Source organism: Lutjanus erythropterus, chromosome 22 (assembly GCF_056507025.1).
Source record: "Lutjanus erythropterus isolate fLutEry1 chromosome 22, fLutEry1.hap2, whole genome shotgun sequence".
Classification (NCBI taxonomy): domain Eukaryota; kingdom Metazoa; phylum Chordata; class Actinopteri; order Lutjaniformes; family Lutjanidae; genus Lutjanus; species Lutjanus erythropterus.
Window position 1 is genome coordinate 8,652,149 of NC_139338.1, and position 19,622 is coordinate 8,671,770.

General features: G+C 39.3%; 1 protein-coding gene across 1 annotated transcript; it reads right to left on the minus strand.

Annotated features, from left to right (window-relative positions):
- Positions 1-4,155: 4,155 nt before the first annotated feature.
- LOC146306604 (uncharacterized) lies at positions 4,156-18,113 on the minus strand. The gene is made up of 5 exons (XM_084711236.1): positions 18,049-18,113; positions 15,737-15,862; positions 14,667-14,735; positions 6,683-6,778; positions 4,156-4,874 (listed from the first exon to the last, which is right to left on the minus strand). Exons 1-5 carry the CDS (start codon positions 18,088-18,090, stop codon positions 4,785-4,787), a joined length of 423 nt encoding a protein of 140 aa, XP_084567362.1. The 5' UTR covers positions 18,091-18,113; the 3' UTR covers positions 4,156-4,784.
- Positions 18,114-19,622: the final 1,509 nt, after the last annotated feature.

A 19,622-nucleotide genomic window follows, 5' to 3' on the forward strand; every position in this document is an offset into this window, starting at 1 on the left:
ATGTATCTCGTCTGCACCTGCTTAATTTAAGTCTAATATTTATTCTCCATTGTGCTTTATTTTGGCCTCCAGTTACTCCTGAGGGAAATATTGTTTCTGGCCTTTTGTTGCCAGATAATTGCACTAACTGCTAACTATGTCTGTCTGCTGTTTCAGGGGAGATTGTGTGCAGTGGGTTTATTAGTTCCTATAGCCAGCTCCTTTAAAAAAAAAGAGTTGATGAGAGGGGTGAGGCTGAACCTTACAGTAAGTCTGCTGTAAATCCAAAACAATGAGTTTATAGAGGCTTAAAAAAAAGCTCTAGAACCAGTTCTAACCCTTACCCCTCCAGTTTTAGGTCTGACAGTCTGCTTTTGAAATATCATGTCTGTGTACAAGCGCATCCTTGTGCCAGACACTGATTTGTGTTCTTTTTGAGATCATCCCTGCTTTATACTTCATCTATATAATAAATAAATAAATGGGTCTAAATAATTCAAAGTTTCAAGGACATTTGTAATGGCTACAGGGTTGTACAGCTAAATTAGAGTGGAACAAAATATAAAACAAAATAAACACATATATACATGCATGTATAGACCCAGGACATAATTCTGATGTGCATTCTACCTGTAGCAGTAGCAAACTGCAGAGATGCTGAAACAAAACACTTTGATTGATCCCAAATGGTCAAAAGAGCATTGATTCATCACAAAGAGCAGAAAGGATGACTTCCATTCCTGTTGCCCGTTGTGTCTTTGTGATGTAAAAGTAGGCAGTATTGACCAACACGGTAGTAGAGACGAGCACAAGAGCGACAATCAAACTGTAGGTGCCTCTTTTTAAAAACTGTTTTCTGTGAAACTTCATCACCTCAAGATCTCTGCTGCAGAACTTTGTAAACTTAATAATGCAGTCAAGTAGACTGTGGGATAAAAGTTGACCGAGACATCTACAACAACTCATCAATAGCAAAATGAGTGACCTGTGGAAAAACAAAAGCTAAGCCCAGCACCTGTACTCCTCACTGCACTGATTTTGTAGAAATGCTTTGGAGAAGATGGCACTAAAGAACCTGAGATGTACTTTCTCTTCCTCGGTCACATTCTGGTGGTCTTCTTAGTATGTATTGAAGCGCTGGAGGACAAGTCATTCAGCATAACCTCTGTGTTTAAAGTGATAACAGAGCTGAAAAGGAAACCTGAGATGCGTGTGTTTTTGGCTTTGCTGCAACAAACTCAAACGGCTGACCCCTGATCTGATTGAGGCTGACTTGATTGTGTTCCATGAAAAAGCCAAGAAATGCGTGAGTGAAAGGTATGACTACTCCAAGAACAGCTTTCCAAGGAAAGTGTCAAAGCTTGTCTTCACAACTGCTTAATCTTATGAAGAATCCTGTGATGCAGTCCAGGCCTGCAATCTGACAGCCATATATATGGATGGAATATGGCATGGTGCAAGCTATTCCCAACGCTCCAGAAATGCAAGGTTGCGTCAGTGAGAATCTTTCAAAGCAGATGTCCCACTTATGAATCTGAGGAAGGTCAGTGCCTACATCCTATCTATCCCATGCAGCAATGCACATTCAGAACTTGTCTTTTTAATGACCCCGTCATTGAGAAATGAGAGAAATCATCTGGATGTGGACAGTGTAAATTTATCACGTTTGAGTGCACTGATATGTACCCGGAAATTCCTTGTAATCAAACTATTGGAAGCAGCTAGGAAAGGCCAAAAAGTTTTGCAAATGGACAATCAGCTATGTGGTGAGATTGCCAGATATGTGCTGTGGGTTTATTTTTCAGTTTGAATCCTGGCTTCACTGAATCTTGCAAAGTGTCTTTTTTGGTAGGATGGATCCAGCCACTCTCTGCACCCACAGCATAATTTTGAAAAATGCTAAATAGTAGACAAAGGACTGAGGAGGTGGACAGGGTGGGGATGCACAGGACAGTCACTGTAGGGGGTGTGGACTTGTGAGTAGACTAACCAGCACTCAGTGTAACAGAAACAGCCATGAGTAGCTAACAGGTCATACATGGTGTGCTGTGGGACAAGTGATAACTACGCGTCATTACTGCCACATGCAACAAATTATTTGTAATTTAATGTATTAATAACTTTTATGTGTTCTTCTTCTTCTCTGTCTCTGGCTGCTTCCGTTAGGGGTCGCCACAGCAGTTCATGTGCTCGCTGACAGACCGGTCCCTGCCCAACCCTGTATGGATGTGCATATTTGATTTGGCTTTTTACATCAGATGCCCAAAATTATGCAACCCTCCCCATTAATCTGGGCTTGTGGCTGGGAAGCAAACCGGCAAGACCAGTGTCTCGCCCAAGGATACCTCAACACGTGGCAAAGTACTTCAGTTGATTAGGTTGGTTAGAGAGACTATTTTGTATAGATGTGAATTTCAGTGACGGGCTGCTCAACTCTGATTAGAGAGCATTAACTATTTTTTTTTTTTTTTTCAAATATGAATTTCATGATGTAGATCAGGCCCAAACAGGTGACTCTGTTAGCACTGACTTGCGAGATTCTGGACGGTTTAAAACAGTAGATGGCATTTTGAGCCATTTTCAACCGTTGAAATCCAGACTTTTAAACATTTGATAAGAAATTTCAACATTAAGACCAGCATTAGTGATAAAATTTAGTTTACAGCACAAAAACAGGCTGTTTTAACATTAAAAATGTTAGAAACCGGTTGCTGAAAACATGTGCAAAGACCAGAAACTATGAAGTACTGAATTATCAACTGTTAAACTGTTTAGGATTTCTATGTTTAAGATTTTTTGAGCAGACCTGAAATATGGCTTGTGTCTGGTGTCAAAGTTGTATGTTTTAGTTGCCCTACCAGATTATGACTGAGCTGTGGTAAAAGTAGTATATCTTAAAAGCAGCAATTATATTTTCCCCAAAACACATTTGCCAATCTTATGTCTAAACATCCTCAGTAGGTAACAGGGTTAAGTAGTAATGTAACTTATTTGGATTTTCCCAAAGTAATGAAAAAGATTTATGACTGGAGAGTAGAGAAGTATCTGAAATGTCTAAGTGCATGTGCTCCCTGAGTAAAAGGATAAATGTTGGTCCACTGACATCAGTCTTTGCTGCTGGATCTTCTCCTGCTGGATCTGAGAGCTTGTTTTTGTGCCTACCAGAGTGCGCCTGAAGCTTCGTATTTATCAATGTCGTTGTCTATTTTCTGCTGTTTTCTTCTTCTGCCCCCACATTGACCATAGAAGGCCACAGCGAGCTGAAGTCTCAGGACCTCTTAAATCTTGTTTAGATAGACAGATTTTCCTGCCATACGAACACACACGTACAGTTACATCGATGCAGGCAAAACTACAGCCCACAGACACGCACGGGTTCACACTAATGTGAACATTTACCAGAATGCATAAAAATGCTCACACTCAGAGGCCGAAGATTTGTGTATGAGTGAGATAAATCACATTAAACCTGAGCCCATGCTCCGTAACTTATTATCTGCTCTCTGGGCATGAAATGTTTAGTGCAAAATTCCACACAAGATGAAGATTGAATGATGTTTTATGACCTCAAATGGCTTGCAGGCCTCATCCTTTTCTCATCGGACACTGAATGAAAACAGAACACAGCAGAACAGAAACTTCACAACAAAGAAAATTTTGGAATTATTTTCTAGTCTGACTCATCTGTGATGTTCATCCACAATGCTGAGATGATCATAAAATGGTGATGGAGAGATATTGTATCCTGACATTTTTGGAACATTACTGTAGATCCAGGAAATTGACCACAGCTGCATTTTACCATAAGATCCAAATTTTTGCTCAGTAATTTTAGTATACCCAGATCAAGTATTATATGTATTTTAACCAGTGTAAAACATGTTTTAGGAACTTCAGGTCGACTAGCTCATAACTAGGCTGCTTAAAGGTGCAGTAAGTGATTCTGCAAAAAGATAGTTGAGGGTTGAGCTGAAACTCGTGTCGAAAGGTATTTTTAAAAGTTGGTGTTCAACTTTCAGTATTTTTCATAGCTTCTAACTGAATTTCTGTGGCATGAAGTTTGGTTTCTCTCCAGCATCACTGTTTGTACTTTCAGTTACCTGCTTTATTTTGCTGTTTCGTATTTGATTGTCAATTATAGCCTTTCCCATTGGAGACAAAAGCCAGTGAAAAATATTAAACATCCAGTGTACATTTCAACCAATACTGTGGCACAGCGGTAGCCAACAAGCAGGACAGCAGCACCCTGACCTGAAAGGAACAGAATCATACACTTGTGTTTACTGTGCTATTTCATGTCAAAATGGCTGTTGTGAAGAAGGTCTGTTGGCCTCCAGCTCCAGTTGCATAATAGTTACAACACTTATGCAACACGTATGAATCTTATTGTCTAACTTTCAGCTGGATGTTAAAATGAGGATTTCTGAACATGATGAACAAATCATAAGAAATCCATGTGGTTTTTGGTGCCAAAGAAGAACAAAACTGGAGGACTGTAAACAATGTAGCACCTCTTTGTTACTGCTGCATAATGTGAGAGTAGTTAGCACCATTTGGTAGACATCTGTGACACTGTAAGTTTTCGTAACTCCAAAGAAAGCAGCAGCCACTACAGCTGATGACAATTTGGACATTCCTCACACTACAGTTCCTTTAGCTGCTAGCTCCTCGATTAATCCCGTTTTCCACAATCATTTCATTCATTTATGACACTAATGTCTCAGTTAACAGTGACACATCATTTATTGATGTTAAAGTGCAACAAAAAGCACATTTCTCATGAGTCAGTCTCTCATATGGTGCATCTACATCCTGGTGAGAAGTTGGTTGACTGTGAGGCTGTCTGTCCCGCCCTCAGTCCCCGACTCCTCTACTAGCACCTTCCTCTGGAACTCCTGCAGAAGGAGAACAATGTGAAGGAAAAAAAGAGAAATAAAAGATTGAGCAGCTTACCTTTTAACTGTGTATCGGTATGTATGTATGTATGTCCCTGTATATCGGGATGTGAGACTCGGTTTAATCCTGGGCCATATCAGCATTACAGTTGCTTTTAAAGGGCCAGTCATAATTCTAAGACTATATAAATGTATCTGCTTGTTAACTGCTTTTGCATTGGATGATTATTAGTTTTAGTAATAACTTTGTAATGAATAACTGACTCTTAAAGCAGAAGTCCAGAAAAATAATGACAAATGAACATTGTGTTCAACTATTTAACAATTTACTGTATTTTAAAAAAATGAAGTATAAAACGTATCCACTTTACAAAGTCTCTCTAAATTTCTTTCTCATTACATCAGATTTTCTTTCTTAGACTTTTTGCTCGGCTTATTTCTTGCATATTTCACAGATTCACATTGGATGCAGGCTGTATTATTATTATCATTATTATTATCATTATTATTATTATTATTATTGTTAGGGCCCGAGCACTGAGCTCGGTGTGAAGATCCTATTGAAACTGAAGGAATTATTATTATTTTGCTATTATTCCTCCAAATGAATCACATTTTGGGGGGCTTAAACAGATCCAACAGGAAGTCAACCATTTTGAATTCCATGGTCATTCCCACATGTTGTATTTTAACAAACTCCTCCTGCAGAATTAATTGCATTGACTTCAAAATCTGTGTGCGCCATCTAGACTAATTTGTGAGCAAAAGTGATGTCTCGCTATGAAATATGAAATCGGTATAACTTTGGTGTTAATGGTCCAATCTTCATCAAACTTCACATTTTTGATAATGGTTCTGTCCTGAACACATCTACATGCCAGTATTCAGTCAGAGTCATAGCGCCACCTGCTAGCAACAGGAAATGACGTGCTTCTCCAACAGGTTGACCATATCAAACTCAAAGGTGGTCAGAAAGACCTTAAGTTCAGACCTCAGTTTTGGACAGAATTTGTCGGGCCTGGGCCTTGTCGTGCTCAACTTTTTAGGCCCGTTTAAAGCTCTGGTGCAGACTGAGATGTAGGAGGTAGGTTTCCTCAGTGTGTGGATAACAAAATATGGATGCATTCTGCAACCTGTACTTTAGAGATACCACATATCCATAACATAGCATAAAATTGCATTGAAAAAACTTATATTCCTTGCAAGCTCATGAAGGCCACATTAAATGAGGAACCAGGCTGGATTTTGCCCGCAGGCCTTGAGTTTGACACATGGTATGTGTTTAGAATGATTGAAAAATTAATCAGCCAAAATATTTGGGCTATGGTCAGCAAACGGAGAGATGAATGACTGATAAACAGAAATCAATCATCTTTCATCCCTCCCACTGTGTCTGATTTACAGGTAGTCTCAGTGAAGTCCAGTGCCAAACAAAACACATGCCAATGATTACTTGGCATGAAGTAAAAACTACCGCTGTGATGACAGCTTTGAACTATTCACGTTGACTTGTCGAACCACTGACAAGCCTTTTTAACAGCGCCTGATCAATTACCTTGAACTGCGGCTGCATCCAAGAACCCTCACTGTTTGATAGATAGTTCTCTGATCTTTAAAAAGCTTTTGTATTCTGCAGGAGCTTTGAAACAGAAGCTTTGTGGCTACTGCAGCCGTCACACTGTGGTGTTGAATCTCAGACTGTTACAGTAAACTTGAATATGTCAAACAACAACAGCTGCTTGATTTGTCAGCTGTTCATGTCTACAGCTAAGTTTCAGATGTTGTGTGTGTGTGTGTGTCATTCTCACTCTGAATCTCCTGAGTCTTGCCAGTCTGTCTTCCAGAATCTTCTCCTGGCTGGAAGTCAGCTCTGCTATGTGAGTCCGCCACTGCTGCTCTTTCTCCTGACACACAGAGGATATGCACAGTTAAAGGAAACGTAGCTGTTCATGACAGGACTGAGCACCAAAATACAAATTTAAGGCTGCACTAACCAATCATTTCATAGCAATAACAGACAAAAGGAAGGTTAAGCGATTCTGGAGAAAGCTAGTTAATTATTGAGTCTCAGTCCCAGGTTGTCAAATAACCGACACTTCGGGTTGGTGGCTCAGACCGTGCCACTCAACTAAACATGCATCAACATTCAACCCAATCCAAAGCGTCAGTATTTGACCAGCTGGCAATGAGACTCAACAATCTCTAGTTCTCCAAAATCACTAACCCCACTTTTCAATGACTCTGCAGTTACTCACAGGTCTACAGAACGTTTTAGCCAAACTGCTTTCATATCTCACCGCTCTCATCATCAGAAAAGCATCAATATACTTACCCACCAGTTAATGGCAGACAGACAAAGTTATAGAAAGGCATGCAGGGGAACATGGCGAAACATTTAATGGCTAAAGAGTCAGATAGTTTACTCAGGAGACCAAAATGAAGCTAAAAGGAGAGCAAATATTGAACTCTCATTTATTGGGAGGCTGGAAACATGACTCCAAATTAATGCTTAAGTTGCTCCATGTCTGCCACATGTGTTTTAAAAACTTTTTGTGAACTTGATCTGCAGGCTTTTGCATTTACACGTGTTATCAGCGAGTGTTCTTTTTATCTTAACTGCCAACACTGTGATTGAATCTCGATATTAAGTGCGCCTGTTGGACAAACGATCATACATCAATTTGACATTAATTTTTGCAGGCAACAGATGTTGAAGCACCTACTGTTATGGCACCACAACTGTCAGATGCAATCAACGGAGATTTGCAGACTCCTGCCAACATTAACATGACCCCACACATGTTGTCCCGAGCTGAAACAAGATTTCAAACTGAGGCAGTTGTTGATCAGTTGGTTCCTAGTGGCTGGTTAAGAAGAGTTAGTCAGTTGTCAATGGCTGTATAAAACAGAGCAGTCAAAAAATAGAATTATTGCCTTGCAGTTGTTTGTCTCCACCGACCAGTCAAGTTAGTTTACATCCATGTCTGTCCAGACTCTATAATGTGGTGAAGACTTTAATAGAATTTAATATGGAACTTACCACAGCATTAACCTGGAATGTATTTGAAAGTTGAAAGTGTATTTTTCGGCAAAATATATATGTGTGATTCCAGTGAGAAACATGCCGTCTTTACTTGGAGACAGTTTTTACAGGAGTACACAGGACTGATAGAGAGCTGAACATTATGACATCACAGTGAAGATGACTCTCATCATTTTATCCTTTTAGATATTTTAATGTCATTTTGTCACAATTAGTGTATGAATTATTGAGTTAGGGCCACAAATGTGTTCAGTGAGATCACTATGACCTTTGCTTTTGATGTTTTGACCACTAAAATCAAATCAGTTCATCCTCAAGTCCAAGAGGATGCTTTGCGCCAAGTTTGAAGAAATTTCCCAGAAACATTCTTGAGATGTCACCTTCATGAGAATGGGATGACCTGAAAATATAATGCCTTTGGCCACAGCTGTCACAGCGTGGTTTTTTAAAAAATTCTTGCATACTGCTGGGTCTAATCAGTCCAGCAGTATGCAAGATTGGCTTTGAACAAGATGCATGTTTGTTAATGATGTACGCACACACTCACTTAAGCAAGGAAGCGATTGGAAGCGATCCCCTCCAGGCATAATGAAAATACACCGTGAGCATTTTACTATTACGCAAACTGATCATGTAAAGCTTTAACAATGTTGTAGTGGATTTTTAAAATGGCACACCTTACATAGCCAATCCTATATAATGCTCTATATTAAAAATCAACAAATATCAGGGCAGAATTTCACAGCTGCAAACAAAAGAAAAACAAGCAAGAGTACCTCACACCAAATCCTATCCAATATCTTAAAGCTCTGCAGGATCTTTCTGAAGGTTACAAAGCTCCCCTGGTACGGTGATATAACAGAACATACATCCTGCTGTGGCTGCACCTCCCGGCCTCATCGAGGCGTGTTCATGTGTACAGAGGTGTGTGTGAAGAGTGATGAAAAGGACGTGTATCCCTGAACTCAAATTGTGCTCAGGATTACTCTCTTGGATCTAGTTTCCTGCTGTGTGTTTGTGTGTGTTTCTGTGTATAACTTCCATGTGTGTGTGTAGAGAAAATTGAAATCTTTGATGTACGTGTAGGAAAACTTTTGAGATGGGATACATGTGAGACGGTCGAGGCCAGTTGCGCTCAATGGACAGTGCCTGTAATCAATTAACATTTCTGTCATGGTGTGTGTGTGTGTGTGGTTCTGTGGTTGTGTGTGTGTGTTGGGGGACCAGTAATGTGTGGAGGAAGTTGATGAGAGTGAGGGAGGCCAGTCAGTTTAAATAGGAAGACTTGCTGACACATATGGAGTGAAGGTGAAAGCAGTTAAACAGTTACCGCAATTACATGCTGAACACACACACACACACACACACACACACACACACACACACACACACACACACACACACACACACACACACACACACACACACACACACACACACACACACTTTCAGATGAACAATCAGGACATTCTTTCCAAAAAAGCCTTGAGTTCAAAATGAGTGTTTGGACATTTGAAGGATTACTTCATTCATGTTCTATACACGACTGTCTTCATGGTGTGTGAAGGGGGAGTAGCACACGTTGAACAAATTGCCTTAAATTGGCGATCACTGACAAATTGACAAATTGCGTTAATGTTGTCTGTCTCTGACCCAGTTACCACATCATGGTGGCAATTTGCCATCTGGTCAGTGTTGCTGGTTGTGGAGTTGAGTATGCAAAGCAGTCAGATGTTCTTCAGGTCGAAAAAAACATAAGAGGTGTAAAAATGTCCAACCTGAACAATGAACACAAAATATTTACTATATGACTATATCCACTTTGTCATACTGTGGACATTCTGATACTTTCAGAGAACAACACTTTGGGAGATATTTAACAGCCTACCACAATGTGTTTATATAATAGGTTATTACTAAGACAGTATATTCAATTAGCCCAGGTGTAGTTTATATGCTTTACATAAAGTGAAGCTAAATAAGATTTAATGTTGGACTATTTAAGACATATTTTGTGCATGGCTTCCAAGCGGGGAGCACAAAAGTCGGTCTAGGAGCCTGTATCACAGTCTAGTAGGACGGCTAACTGTGGTAACTAGCTTATGGGAGCTACAGCACAGTTGATGGTGGTGCACCAGTGACTATAGCATCAAAAGGTCCATGTAAAAAATGCAAAAATCCCCCATGCAAAACAGCAAAGTGCAGCTCCATTCAGGAGTTTAGTTTAGTCAGCTATTAGGGGGCAGCCCTTGTTTCTACAGTAGCCCAGAACGAACAAAGCAAGCAGCCTTTCCCTTTATTTCCATGATTTTCACAGCCACAATAGTTTTTCCTCCATGCTTGAAAGGGGAGGGTGAGGCGAGGTGTTTGCAATCTGCAAGTTCAGTGCTGGACACCACTACATCCTATGGTGATGTTAGAGGACAAGTTTGGATCATCACCATAAATGAGGCTGATTGTCTGGGAATCATGAAAGTCTGGATGAAATTTAGTGCCAGTCTGTCCTGTAGATGTTGAGATATTTTACTGCATAAAGGAAACCTGCTGATGAAGCTAAATGAAGAAATACTAGATAAGCAATGTCATTACAGTTCCTTCTATGGTCAGCATGGATCTCTGTCACAGATTACATGATAACATTACCAACATTACCACCTTCAACCCCAGTTTCCTCCTGCGTCCAGTATAAGTCTTGTAAGACCAAATCTATCTCGAACTTGAACCTGGAGGTGCAAGAAAAGCTTTTTACATTGACGTCATGGTAGTTTGAGGTTTTTGGGGCTAAACAAAACACATTGTTACCAGAGTTACAAAGTTTGGGGGAAATTACAGTGGGTTTCTGCTGGTTTCATTCCATTACTTTAAACTGGGATGAATATCTTGATAATGTATTTAACTGTTTTATTGTACCATCACAGGTCCAGCCTAGTAGCTGAAACAAGTAGCTGGATTCTGTTGTTACAGATGTACACACGCTAAGTTTTCCCTTCTGGCTGGAAAATGAAATTGCATTTAACAACTGTTAATTGAATTCAAGACCCTCAAACTAAAGATAAGAGATGCTTCAGTAAATTCAGACATTCATTGAAGGATCCTGGTGTAGATGTAAGGATTCCCAGAAGGCTTTGAGAATTCTTTGGCGCCAAACTCAGTGACGTCCATTGAAGAACTGGTGCTATGAAACTGCACCCATACTGTTATCACTCCCTGAATTGAGTTGCTAGGTTTTCAAAGACAGAAAAACAGAAATATCCCCAGGCTGATATCCTGCATACTCAAGGCAGAGAGCTGTAGTCGTGTCATGGCACCTACATGGCACAGCACCTACAGCTCTCAGCAGCATCGCATTGTGAAATACATGGGCTAAAACATGAAATGATTTCTCCAAGTAATTTAGTCAAGATAAATCAATGTCAGACATAAAAAGTTGAGAAAATTGAATTCACCTCTAATTAAATCACTAGTCCAGTCCTGATGCCAGACATTTATATAAGACTTAAACCAAAGTAATTATCCATAATTATTGGTTTTGTTATCCCTGCCAGGCATAAGCCAGGAGGAGATTGTGCAAAGGGTCATATATATGTGCATGTTTATGAGAACAGGGCTGGAGCTTCTCTGCAGCTAAACTACTGGACCCATAAGCCTACAGTATCTTGTGCACAAGATGACTGTATGCTCAAGGACCTCTTGCAGTTGCAGTGATCCACATTTTTTGAAAACCTTGAAAAACCGGATATATAACTTATTTTGACTAATGACACCTTGCTCTTCATGAAGTCTGTATGAAGGAAAAATTGAGGTTTTCATCTGAACTTATTATACATGTTCGAACATAGTTGCTGAAAACACATGAAAAGACTGAGAACAATGTAGAACTGAATTGTGGAGTTAGACTGTTACACTGTTGTTCACGATTTCTGTGTTTAGCTTTTCTTGGGCAGGCCTGAAACATGGTTCTATGAAGTGCCAGAACCATGGTCCCCTAAAACTACATCAGCCTGATAACTCCCTCTCCCTTCACCCAAATGGTCCATTACGAACGTACCTCAGCAATCTCTTAGTCCAAATCAGCCCAGCAGTTCACTGCAGCTCATTTCAGTTCCAACAATCTGACACAGAAGAAAAAGAAATACCATCCTGTCACCGTCCTCTGGCTCTGATGGCTCAAACATATCTGGACATGTCCAATAAAGCTGTTAGATGGAGCGTCCACGTTTCAGGTCATTTCAGGTTGTAGGTGTTTGACACTGGAGACGGCAGAGCAGACATACCCCCAGCATTTCAGAGCAGAGAAAAACCTATTTTTTTTTCATGATTTTAAGACCTTAATTTGTATAATTAGCTTTTTCTTTTGGCTGGGTGATTAATAACGTGTTTCTGTGGTGTGACAATTCAGAGCACGCATTTATTGTTGCTTTACAGTGTCTTTAACAAGCCAGTAAAGCCTGGATTAAAAAGCGGCATCCATACAAAAGTTTTGTTTCATTTAAACCAGAGCATCCACATATTAATCCCATACCTGATGTTTTATGAAGCATTAAAATTAGATATGATACAAGACGAATAAATTCTCATCATCTTGACTGTACCTCATATGTGCTGTTGTATGTTGATGCTGTGTGTCCATGCAGACTATTGTACTATTTTATGCATTTTGAAGAAAACTGACTATAGTATACAAAAACACTTTATTAAAAACTTTGCATTTATCTAGATAAGATACTATATTTAAAAACTTCATTCCACATTTCTCCACTGGTTGCAGTTTGTGGTGGCATTGCAGTGCTTCAGCATCTGTTGGCTGTTGGGGCTGTGCACTCTTTTAGCTTTTTTATTATCTGTCACTCTGAACATTATGGCTTTGGAAGAAAATATACTGCCTTTCTTTCGGAGAATGAAATTATAAAAGGCATTAATTGTACCCTGGTTATATAATATAATGGGCAGTTTGGTGGAATTTGCTGTAATTTGAAAGAAGCAGTTTTTCAGTAAAAAACTGAATGTCAAGTTACAAACATTACAGTGTGATTCTGCAATTCCTCTGGCTTGACTGTCGCGTTCCAGCGATGAGTGTGTGTGTGTGTGTTTGTGTGAGATTGTATCCAGAGTAATGCTCGTGTGTGTGTGTGTGTGTGTGTGTGTGTCCAGGTTGGGCTGCTTGTGTGCTATCAAGTGTGCGTGCATATGCACATTTGGGTGTGTGAAAGCGTGTGTCAAGGGTCATATTCACAAGTCATGGAGTCTGGTTGTGTTTGTGTATAGTGTTTTTGTGTGTGTGTGTGAGGTTAAGTTAGGGTTCAGTGGAAAGTACATTCCATCCTGAGGTGAGAGTGACTGTCCACTCTATCAGGATAAATGTTGTCATCAACTTCCTGCCTTTTTTGATTTGAGTGTGTGTGTGTGCAGCGGAAACACTGACAACAACAGCAGCCCACGTCCCCCGCTGACCTCACACACACTTGTCAGAAACGGGGCTGCTCAAAGTGTCCACAGCTGCTTTGTGTGTGTGTGTGCATTCCATGTCCATGAGGATGTCCATCTGTTTTGGCAACCGTGTGTGTATGTTGGAATGAATCTACAGTGCACACTACTACTTTAAAAAATGCCAAATGTGTGTTTCTGTGCTCCAACTTGTGTGTCTATGTTTAGCGCCGTGAAGTGTGAGTGATAAGCCCGGCAGCCTTGACAGAGGGCCAGAGCTGTGTTTCCATGGAAGTGAATCTGATTTAGCCGCGAGCGGTGAAGTGAACCTCGCCGGTAAATTAACACTCATTGATCCAGCGCCACACTACTGTCTGTCTGCATGATCGTTCAGCCTGCTTGTTTCCATTAGGCTGATTATAACAGCCTCCTCTCATGAAACGTTAAGCACAGCGTCTTAAAAATGTGAATTAACTGAAAGAAACATGGTCGTTCTTTATTTTACTGTGCAGACGTAACAAGCCAAACTTTGTATCAAAATAGACAAAAACTAGAAATATGTTCATTTTTAGACAGTATTAGACCCTTACTAGACTTTCCTAAAGGACAATTTGGGACACATTACAACAGAGTTGTACTGTAAACTAAAGTGAAATGTATCCCTATTAAGAATGAAGTCTAATACTGTCTAATAAAAAAATATATTTCTAGTTTTAGTCTAATTTGATACGAAGTATGGCTTTTAAGAACAATGTGCCATAAGGGAATTGTTGTGTTTGTTTATGGACCAATTAAGAAGCTATAATCTCTTTTATTAAGTGAAGCTTGTTATGTCTTGTTAGTGTATTGTAAAATAAAGTGCAGCCGGAAACACAAACCGAAAGAAAACTCTGTTTGACGTTTACTAATTGATAGGTTGATAATAATATTGGCTGAGTTTAGGTGCAAATTCCTTGCCAAAATCTGACTCAGTAGATGGCAAAAGACAAAACTGAGAGCGCAAATCCGAAAATCCCATGTGTTCTCTCCTTCAGAGCTTGGCTTCCAGTAAACAGTGCTGTCAACCGGAGTGATCTGTCATTACGCCAGTCACCTCCGGTTACTACTGCTTGGCTGTGGGGTGCGACTTGTTTGCCTGTGCTTGTGTTTGGGTGAGGGCAAAAATTTGCATGCATGCATTGGCATGAGTGTGTCTTCATGCTGTGCCAAAGGCTGAGAGTCAAGAGGCTGTTTGGTTTCATAGATGCACAGACTTGTAGAATGTGTATGACCCAGGTGTGTGTGTGTGTGTGTGTGTGTGTGTGTTTGTGTGTGTGTGTGTTCACCTTCTTGCTCTCTTCTATCTCTCTAAGTCTCTCTCTTTCCTGCTGCACTCTCTCCAGTCGCCAGCGGGCCTGAAACACACATACATGCGCACACAAATATAAACACTTTTGCTTCCATTTTTCATGAGCTGAAGTAAAAGATCTCAGGCTTCCTCCATGCACACAAAAGGTTCTCTCAAATTTTGTTCACATATTTGACTAAATCCCTAGTCTGATGTGCATGCACTGCCCGGCCAAAAAAAAAAAAGAAATTCACAGTATGTGAAATATCACAACATTTATTTCTGTCCAGAGTTGCAATCATTTTTTGGCCAAGATCTCGTTGATGGTGGGAGAGTTGGACCGCTGTGTAAAGTCGTCTCCAGCACATCCCGAAGATTCTCAGTGGGATTAAGGTTTGGACGCTGGTTCAGGGAGCATGAGACTTCATTTTCACACATGGATTAACCACCACACTCTTTTACAAACTGAGCCCGTTACATCCTGACATTGTCATCTTGGGATATTTCTGTGCCATTGGGGAAGAAAAAAATCCATTGACGGAGAATCCTGCTCATTCAGTATATTCAGGTAGAGAGCTGACCTCATTATTTGTGGACGTAATGTTGTTGAACCTTGACCTGAGCAACTGAAATAACCTCAGATCATAACACTGCTCCCAGTACAGTAGGCACTAGGCATGATGGGAGCATCGCTTCATCTGCCTCTCTTCTTACCCTGATGCCCCCATCACTGTGGAACAGGGTAAATCTGGACTCATCAGACCACATGACCTTTTTCCATTGCTTCAGACTCCAATCTTTATGTTCCTTAGCAAATTTCAGCCTTTTTTCTGATTAGCTTCACTGATAACTCTGTCAAACAGTTCATTACTGTGATAATGTTATGTGAATCCATTTAAAAGCCATGTGCCTTTTTGTTATAGGCCACGCCCACTGTCACGCCACTGATAACCATTTTTTTCTGCTAAATGTTGTGCAAGTCTGTATAACAAATTTGTGAACACAATTTATCTGCTCAAAGGAAGTCTTAGATCTTTTTCTTCAACTTGGCCTCTCCTTATCTCTTACCCTCTCCTCCTTTTTGTTTCTCCGGTCTTCCTCCAAAGCTCGAGCTCCATCATCTGATTCTTTTGTTGTCTTTTCTGACGTTCCCAGGAACGCGTAGTCCTCCTCTATACACAGACCTCTCATAGACTAGAACCAGAAAAAAAAAACAGCCATTTGTAAAAAATTGTTTACATCCTCTTAGATCCAAAATTGCCTTGAGCCTTTGTCTTTACTCCACGTGTCAACCATTTCTACATCGACTGTTCTGGTTTCAATTAAATTACAGTGCCTAATAAAAAGTATTCACCCCTGGGAAGTTTATACTTTACAACATGGAATTAAAATAGATTTCATGTGGAGTTTTTCACACTGATCAACAGAAATATATATATATAGCCTTTAAAGTCAAAGATCCCTAAAAAATATCTACATTAATCACAAATGTAAAATACAAAATACATGTTTGCATAAGTATTTGCCCCTTTAGGACACTTCACAATCATTGCTGGTGCAGCCAGTTTTTAGACGTCAAAAACTTTTCTTGTTTAGATCAACTTGAATCAGGAGTTTTTTAAACCCCCAAAATTGTATATTTCAAAATTGAGGAGGAAACTCATTGAAGTGAAAGTGAATAACGGCTAATAATTTAATGTTTTCAATTGCTTCTATTTATTTTTCAAGCACCGCAATAATGACACATCACAGGTTCACACCTCACTGAGAGTAATTTTTAATTTCCTCAATTTAAAGATTCAAGTTAATCTAAAATAGAAAAGTTAATTGTCTCAACAAAATACAAAAGGTTGTCAAAACAGTACAGAGAGAGAGAGAAGGTGGGGTGGATGGATGGGTCAAACAAACTTTCACTCATGTCCTGGGTAAAACCAAAAGTCAAAATTGATGTATTTAAAGTTTTAAGTTAAATTATGTTATGTGGCTTATGAACATAACTTAACATACTTGTTTTAATCCGGACCATATTTTCCCAAACCTAACCAAATATTTTTGTTGTCTAACAAACTGTGACTGTTTTATGTTAATCCCATGTTTAACACCACACGGCTTATTTCATGTAACTGAAGGCCTGGTCCTGTCTGTTGCTGGTAATCTCAACCTATTCTGTCATTCAGATACGAGGACATGTTAGCCTGTAGCCCTTAGCATTTTTAGTGTCAACTGTGATGGTGTCAGCATCAAGCTATTGAGTTGCTTCTCTGCTGCAGGCCCTGGAAGGACAGAGGTTAAGGTGAATGCAGGCCAAGTACAGGAAATTCCTGGGTTACAATGAGCCTAAGCAGAAAGAAGGAAAAGAACAATATGAATGTCACAGAGTGACCGAGGCAGACTTCAGACTTAAATGAACTGGGGATTTTTGTCTTTTCCCTCACAATCCCCTCATAACCTGACAAAGCTTTACGAAAGATGAATGCAGTGCTTAGATTTACAAAACTGATTACCACCTATCGACACAGATGTGCAAGGTGCATCTCCTGAATAATGACTGGGAGGAGTGAATACTTATGCAAACAAGTATGTTGTATCATATCATGCAACACAGTTTTAAAGGGCCAAAATTTTGATTGAAATCTATTTTTAAACAAAGATGACTGAAATACCTAATTTGCACACCTGTTATCAGTAGGTATTGATAGTTTTAGAGTTTGAAGGCTTTAAACAGTTTTAGATTGTTTGAAGTTGTGCATTCTTGGCTGGAACAAGGGTGTTTTAAGGCACAAAGTAAGTTTAAAAAATAAGCTAAATTAAAGCAAAAAATTTGTCTCAATTCTCAGTAATAGGTTGTATATTTTTAATCAACTTAGATCACTTTTTAGAGATCTGAAAACTTGAAGATGTCTGAGCAGTTTAAATAGATTTTTAAAAGTGCTCTACTGTATCTGAGAAGGAGGTCAAAATCTGAAACCGTCAAATCGGGAGGCTGCATATAATTGGGCGTAAATACAAAAGGGTGACAAATTAGAGAGGATGGAAAAACCTGATGGATGTGGTCTGAGTTAAGATGTCGATCCCATCCACAGGGCACAAGTCGATGAATAGTTTGAGTTTGAAAATGATGAGAATCATACGCCCTTTCAGTCACCAGATCTCAACCCAAATTACAAAATATAGATGTGGAACAAATCCACTGCGGAAACGCTGTTCTGTTATCGGCTCTTCTCGGAAAAACAGTCGCAGAATAATATTCGAGGAAGAATCATCTGCCGGGTTGATGTAGGCTCGATAAGGAATTAATATATGAGAAAACGTGCAAAAGTTCAGATTACTAATAGTTTGAAAAACAACACTGTTTCAGTTCATTTAATTTCATAACCTACCTTTGACATGGGAATGCCCTGAAACCTTTTGACATGAGTCATCTCGCTCCAGGACAGGTCTGCTGCAACTGACACACACATATTCACCGGTTAACTATGAATAATTAAGTCTCACTGTTTTTGAAGCATTTGCATGGCATGTTTTACATCCATTTCAAAGAGAAAATGATATTTGCTGTGATATTATTAATAAAAAAAAAAATGCAATCAAATATGAAGTATTTTGGCTAAAATAAGCTTACCCATTCTTTAGAACTGGGACAAAATATGTATTTATGAAATGTTTTGGACTACTTTAATTTTTTTATTCCCAAACTTGCACTGTGCCAGAGAAGCTGTTTGTCCCAGACAAGAATTATCAAACAAATTAGAAATGTGTTAATTTTTTTTTTTATGAAAGTGTTGGCCCTTTTAGGGTTATATCCCAGATTTCTGTCAACTCCTCAAGATTTTTACAAAAACATGTTTTAATCTGGCATAAAAAAGGTTTAGCTGCACTCTAAGGACCCCTGTCTCACTTCCTGGCTTTGAAAAAGGCAGGAAAAATGCTTAAGCAATTCATTACATAATATTGCTAATAATCAGATGTGTCTCAACCATAACATGTCAACTCTGTAACACTTCTAAATCAAAGCTGAATAAGAATTATGGTTTTAAAATGTGTATTTTGATTAGCATTGAGGGAACTCTTAGTAAATGTAAAAAATAAAATGGCTAGTTGCTATGACTATGCTGTAAAATAAAAAAAGTAACATTTTGTCAAATAGATTTTCCCCTCAAAATACAGTTTTGTCCCAGTTCTCAAGAATGAGTGAGCTCTAATTAGGTCAAACCAACCAAAAATGTGTACAATTAAAAGTCAGTCAGTTACTCACCTGTAGGTCAGACTGACTGTGTCACTCCTCAGTATCCTCTGTTTAATGATCAATAGCTCCTGTCCTCTGTTTTAATTCTTAGAACCAGGGATGTGTCCTGCCTCCTCCTCTGACTGAGAGTCCCAACAGAAATCATTAGATCAGAACTATACAGGTTCTTATACAGTGACAGAACGCAGCCCGCATGCTAGTTATTTCCACAGTACAGTGACAGAAGTGCCACTCTCCCACTAATAAAGAGTCAAGAAGACAGAGCAGCGTAATAGATAGTTCTGAAGCTTTATTGGTGAGATCAGTCTGAGGCGTCAGTTACTTTATTTTAATGTTCACTGATAACAAAAGGCCATGTAAGCTAGTCGTGTGTCACCTGGATAGTGAGCAGTTAAACCTAAAATAGTTGGTGTGTTACTTTAAGAATTCCTATACAGTTACTAATTACCTGTCTGCTCTGTTTTGTTCATTATAGCTTTATTACACAGCTATGTCTTCCTATGGGAATCCACATTCAGTTTAATAGTGGTAATTATGTGCTTTTAAACGTACTTTGTTAAGTACGCTATTCACACTTAACACTGAAACTTGAAGTAAACTGCCCTAAACTTATTCCAGTGTTGGCTTGTGTTTTCACCGACACACCTGCTAACGTTAGCAGCTGATCTTTCCTGTAAATGCCTGTTTAAATTAAATGTTAAGCTCTTG

What these genes read in the sequence shown, in the direction of transcription:
- LOC146306604 (XM_084711236.1), bottom strand. Translation starts at nt 18,090, where the DNA reads ATGACTCATGTCAAAAGGTTTCAGGGCATTCCCATGTCAAAG. An exon ending in AGGGCATTCCCATGTCAAAG is followed by an intron (nt 15,863 to 18,048) that starts GTAGGTTATGAA and finishes TTCTGGTTCTAG; the next exon opens with TCTATGAGAGGTCTGTGTAT. An exon ending in GAAACAAAAAGGAGGAGAGG is followed by an intron (nt 14,736 to 15,736) that starts GTAAGAGATAAG and finishes TGTGTGTTTCAG; the next exon opens with GCCCGCTGGCGACTGGAGAG.